The sequence below is a fragment of the Pygoscelis adeliae genome, unplaced genomic scaffold (assembly GCF_000699105.1).
Source record: "Pygoscelis adeliae isolate BGI_AS28 unplaced genomic scaffold, ASM69910v1 Scaffold232, whole genome shotgun sequence".
In the NCBI taxonomy this organism is placed as follows: domain Eukaryota; kingdom Metazoa; phylum Chordata; class Aves; order Sphenisciformes; family Spheniscidae; genus Pygoscelis; species Pygoscelis adeliae.
Window position 1 is genome coordinate 3,458,805 of NW_008824473.1, and position 6,348 is coordinate 3,465,152.

The 6,348-nt window shown below is 41.4% G+C and overlaps 1 protein-coding gene across 1 annotated transcript in view; it reads right to left on the bottom strand.

Annotated features, from left to right (window-relative positions):
- CRADD (CASP2 and RIPK1 domain containing adaptor with death domain) overlaps nucleotides 1–3,608 on the bottom strand; it is a 75,289-nt gene extending 71,681 nt beyond the window's left edge. The window contains exon 1 of the mRNA XM_009321318.1: nucleotides 3,311–3,608. Within this exon, the coding sequence (XP_009319593.1) occupies nucleotides 3,311–3,608 (298 nt within the window). The remainder of the gene's footprint in view (nucleotides 1–3,310) is intronic.
- Nucleotides 3,609–6,348: the final 2,740 nt, after the last annotated feature.

Here is a 6,348-nt window from a genome sequence, read left to right on the forward strand (position 1 = left end):
TTTACAATGATGCTTTCTCTACCTTAAGAAAAGGTTTCCCCAAAGCTGTGGCCATCTGACAGATCCATACGAGAGAGGAAAAAGGTGACCCTAGGCAAAATGCTGTCCTGTGCATAAAGTAAACAAGCAGGGGGAAGGAATCTTGGGTCTCTCTGCTGCAATTATACAGATGCAAGTGGCCCTACCTGCCTGCATGTCACTCTCCTGATTCCCATGGAAAAACTATTCCTCGTGCTCTGCAGGATTAGGGTCTTCTGTGTTCCTTGGAACTACAGCAGATAACAGTATACAGAACTTATTATTTTTAAGTCAACTGATGTTCAGCAATAAAACTCAGGATATCACAGGTTTTAAAGTTCATTTATTTACAAGCAGCCAAACAGCAAACTCTGGGTTGAATCCTGGGCTAATTTACAGTTACACCCTATGCTGCTCCATGAACATTACGCCGAGTTACACAACTTGGGAATCAATAAATCCATTGCCTTGGAAGAATTTGCCCAAAGGCTCCCTATAAGTCAGTGGCAGTGTCTTGTTTAGGTTTCAGGCTTTGGCTTCCATTTCGTAGCTGCTCAGTCCACCAGATCATATTTACACTACATCACCAAAAATGTTTTTATTTCTATCCTTCTGAAATTGCTGTTTGTTTGGTTCGGTTGGTTTGTTGTTTTTGTTTTTTTTTACTCGGGGAAGAAAATAAATTAAAAGCTTCTTAACAATTACAGTTCTGATTTTTTTTTTAAACTGGGAACCAACAAGCTATATTTCTCAGCCGAAGCAAAGATAGAAAGCCTGATCTCTTTGAACAAAATGCACAATAATCCAAAGGTCTACATAGAAAAATCACTGTGCATGTGCCACAGTTTTTACGTTCAGATAGAGAAAACCTAATAGTCTACTTTTACTGACTTTACAAATCCTACGTGTAGTCAATGAGAAGTGAAAGACTATAAAATAAAACCTTCCTTCGAGGAACAACTTGCTACCAGTCCTTAGTCCTGCAAAAGATCTGCAAAAACTGAGGATATTTTGCTTGACTAAACAGAATTTTAACTGAGCATAAACAAGTGAACAGCAGGCATGCGATTTCCATAAGTACACATGATTCAAAGGAAAAAAAGATTTAAAAATCAGGGGCCATAAAACCAACTTCAATTTTAAAAGTTTTAGGGTCTAAAAAAAGGTAGTATGTATGTGGCAGGCTTTTTTCACTGCAAATGGATTATTTAAAAGAAATTGCCACTGACAAATCATCATTTATAAGAACTGTTTCCAACAAGGCAGAAGTTAAGTTATCTAGCATGGCACTAAAGAACACATTTAATTTTAAGTATGCTTATAGTTTTATTAGAGCCAATGGCTTTTTCCATGCTTAAGGCCAAGCATATGCTCAAGTACTCTGCCGAGACAAAAGCTTACAAGTTTGTTGTTTAGAATGCAAAGTGAGGCTTTTTATCCCAAACCACATTTTCTTGCATGTAATCAGCACTGATGATGCCGCCATAGTTTCCAATTCATTCCAGGGTGCACTCAGCATTTATTAGGGCACAGATGGTGCTTTCTTTCTTTGGCTTCTAAAGAACATGCCTAAATATTAAAACGAACTTGGCTATCTGCCGCTTATCCTGTTCTTACACTCTGTATTGCCACAGTAAAAATAACAGGAACCTTTGATCTAATCTGGAAGCCTTTTCTAACTTACACACAAAATTTGGCAATAGGATTATCAAATACAGTGAGCCCACTCGAAACCGGAGAACCTGATATGCATAAATCCAGCACGTTAGTCACTAAGCGATCAAGAATGGGAACAAGCAATCCACAAAGCGATCAAATGAACAAAAATCGGAAACAATTTTTCTAGTAACAAACTACGCGATCCTGACTGCACTTGATGGCTGTGTGTGCGTTTCTGGAACTGTAAGGATTATTCAACAGCTTAACCAGCAATTAGCAAACAAACAGGCTGATTTGTAAGGCAAATAAAGAGCATTAGTATGACAGGATTTGTCATAACAGCAAGCAAGGTCTTTTCCAACACATTCTATGCCACGAGTTTGCATTGTGCTGAGAACTTGCAGTGTTTTCCCCTATGGGCAGCACAGGACATTTATTTCCCAAATTCCGAAAATTATTTACCCATTTCCAAGCAAGCATAAAGCAACCTCCACAGAGACCCAACAGAAAGACAAGCCGTCACGATATTCCATTAAAAATGTCCTAAGGTAAGATCATGTCAGATTTGTCCAGCAGATCTTGACAAAACATTCTTGAACGTGCAGCTAACTGGGACGCAGGTGCACATGACGGTCAACGGGTTTTAGTCACCCATCTTCACAGGCTTTCAGTCTCATGCAAAGCATACTGACACTGGAAAAAGCACACGTCATGTGCATCAAAATACATATGATGAAACTCAAATGGGGCAGCGGGGGGGTGGAGGGCTTGGAGAAAGGTTAATCGGACTGCTTGGAAACGATGTTCCCAAGTGAGGACTATTTCACTGTCTCGCTGGTAACATGAGGTTAGCAGCCAGTGCATGCTGCCAGAATCTAGGGCAAGGAACGTGCATTTTAAGCAGTCACCTTGACTTCAAAACAGCTCAACAATTGCATGCACGGATTGGTAAAGAAATCACTTCTGAACAAACATCAAGTCCAGAAAACTAGTTTTAGAGGTACATTTAAATGTCAGAAAGCCAGAGATTTTACTAAATAAGATTATATAACACCCACTAAATCAGTTAGCTCCTAAATTTGTTTTAAAACTAAGCAATGGCTAGTAATTTTGGAAGTAATGATCCTAGATATTTGCACTCCAGTAAACATAATAAACTAAACAAACCTAAATTAGCATATGATACTGAATCAAAATTACATTAAAATCGTAATAAAAGCAAATAAAAATTCTGTTAATATGAACAATCCAGAAACAAACCACTGTAAAACATACATAAAACAAACAATAATCAGACATGGATGGTGAAGAGACTGTTCTGCAGCTAGTCAACACTACTTTTTATAGCCTGTTCCCTTTGAGGTAATGGAGTCTGGGTCCTCCTACATCCCAGCATGCAGCCTCTCCTCCTGCCTCCCGGTCTCCTGAAACTCAGCCCTGTTCACTCCCCAAACTTTGCAATACTTCCTGGTGTTTGGCTGGCTTCCAGGAAATTCAGGCTGTCCCCTTTTGTTGGTATCACGCTCCATGTCTACATGACGCGTAACTTGAAATTACTGGTACATTCAATACTTTCAAAGTTACAGCTTGAGAACAAGCTTCAAAATATCAGCTACAACAATCCTGGCCTTACCTGCAGGATCTTGTACTGTCATTTCCTTACGCTTCACCATCAGCTTGTCTTTAACCCATGGGAACTCCTGTAAGGAATCCAAGAATGCATCAAAAGCCTTGGGTCCTCTGGTGGGGAGAATATCAAGGAGCATCATGGTTTTCCTCTGACTGGTGGTTTGGGATTTTATTTCTTGAACATGACTGTCCGTGAGAATCCCTTCTTGGTAGAGATACTGAATAACAATTCCATCCACCAGCACCTCTGTGCAGAGCTCCAGGCGCAGGGAGCGTAAAAGCTGTTTGTCTCTGGCATCCATCTGGCAACCTAGAGCATGAGAAAAGGAGTAGGAAAATGCGTGAAGATTAAAATACTTCAACCTTTAACATCCAGAAGTGATGTTTGATACCTGGCAACCTTTAGAAAGAATGCCAAACTCAGAATCACCAACCTGGGAAAACTATTAATGATCCCCACCATCTTCTTTCCACTCAGATTTCACTGTCTCATAAGCTAAAATGCAGCCATATCTGGGAAATATTAGCCAAGAAGAGAACCTTTGGCATTGTGAAGATCAGTCCTTCACTGGAATAAAAAACATGCCAGATAATCCCGCACACTAACTGGTCAAGGTCCATGCTAAAGGCAGCTAGAGCATTTGCCAGTCCTTAAGAGACTCTACCCCAAAAAAGTTAGAGAGATGTCACACCTGAGCTCTGTTACTGATGCCTCTGACACTATTGCTGTTGCAGCACTTTTGCTGCAGTAGTGCGAAAGCAGCAGCAGGACTGGTAGATGCACCACAGACAGGCAGGGGCAGCAGGAAAAAGAGTCAGCAGGTAGCTTTGGCCTACACGATGCATTTTAATTTTAGGAGGGGTGGAAATGTACCTTACGCACCAGATCGTTCTTCCCCCTGACTCATCCTGGAAGGCTGCTCTGGAACTTGACTGATCTGATGATGAGAAACTTTCTTCGAATTTCCATCTCAAATTTATCCACCTTCTATTTATAGGCATTTGTTCTGCCAAAACTGTTCTTTAGCTTAAGTAGCTCTTCTCCCTCCCTGGTATTTACCCTTCTAATGTGTTCACAGGAAGGAATCGGATGCCCTCTGCCAGCTTCCATTCCACTTGACTAATACTCTGACTAGACAAAAGCTGGAAAAGATGCATTTTATAGCCACTCTATAGAAGAGGAATCAAGGTCCAGAGAGACCAAGCAATTCATCCAAAATCATACCGGGAGTCTGTGCCAGACCTATGAACCGAATCAAGATGTCTAGTCTAGACGTTAACGACAAACATATCCCTAGGCCCATTAATGGCACTTGAAAAGGAAAATGACAGGGTAATACAATTAAATACTTTCTCATGACTAAATAATGAAGTCAAAAACTGCAGCAGGTGTTCAGTGTGATTACCAAGAGAGTTTCTGATAATTAAACTAGAAGCTGCTGTTCGAACAGCTAGACCTTGCAGAAACTGTACTTCATTCAGCTTGAGGATACAAGGAGAGACAGAGATTTTCAAAGGTTTTGCTTTTTTGCAAACCTGCTGAAGTCTTTACATCATCAGAGGTGCCTACCAACTCTGAATGCCCCATCAAAGGTTGGCCGGTTGGCCTGCTTGTTAAAATCTACGCCAGGCAACCAACAGAACATATAGGCACGTAAATGGTATCTCGGACAGAATGCAAGAGCATAGGACCACGAAAGAGAGACTGGAAAACCCTGTCTGTGACACCCTCTGATAAAGCCACTTTCCGAAAACACTTCCCCAGAGTGCTGAAAGCATTGCTGGATGGCACCTTCCCAGGAGGACTCCATCTTCCCCGGGTTACCCAGTATGTTTCTTGTATACTGAAGTTAATTTTGAGGTGCCTACCTTCTGTCTAGGGGTCATTTGGGAATCAAACAACAGCTATCCCGGCACATGTCCTTAAAAAACGCTAGTTTGCTAAGCATAGCTCAAACATCAAACTCCATCATGGACTGAGGTGACAGTGCAAGCAAGGAGATGGAAAAAGAGCAGGCAAGAAAGAGAACTGGATTTCCCCATTTGATGTTAGGATGCTCATTTTGGACAGGTAAAGCTGAAGATTCTGGTCTTTAACATGCACTACCTTTACACTACTGGGAGCAGTCACTGGACTAAAGCAAAACGAGATAAAATTCAGGCAGCAGATGCCCGCCATTTCTCCCTTCCAGGATTCCCTGACCGCCCCTGAGCTCATGAAGCACTTGCAGAGTTCAAGACAGGCATGCAGCAGCAGCTCTGAGGGCATTATCTCAACCCAGGCAGAAAACTGTTTCAGATGCTACAAAGCTCTTGTGCTTCACATTCTGCACAGGCCACCAAGAGTCCCCGTCCAGAAGCCTCCTCTGCCCATGTGCCAGACAAGGAACATCAGCTTCTCCAGCCACAGTAAAGCACTTGATTGAGTTCCCCTTCGTCATGACCGAAGTGGTCAATGCTTTTAAAAAAAAAAGGCCTTTTCAAACCATCTCAGTTTGCACCTTTGTGCACTGAAAAATGCCTGTCAAGCCATGAATCTGAAGGGGGAATTTCTGCTGAAAAAGGCCTCTGGCTCGTTGACTGCAGAGTGAGCACAACTGAGGATTTAAAGCTCTTAACACCAAGGTCACTGGCCCAGTAAACTTCCAGGATGGGGTGTATTGATTTTTAAGGTCTTTTTAAAGATTAAGTATTTCTTTACTGTGTGTACACTAAGTGAGTGTTTACCGTGAGAAGGAAATGTCTGAGTCAGGAACTAAGCAGCCAGATATGGAAATGCATCAGGATTTTGGTGCATAACAGTATAGGGATGGAGTTCAGTGCAACACAGAATTAATTTAAATTAATTTTAATTGCAGCCTATATCTAGGGATCCAAAGTAAGCTCTAAAATAAATTTTCTCTAGTAATGCTAGTGCTAGAGGGAAAGTAAAAAGATGAGCTGTCCATTTACCCAGAAGATGACATGGCTCAAACCTTCCCCAGATACTTCTAAAAATGCATCTTTTCCATTGTAGAGCCAAATTTTAAGAAATATCCCCCC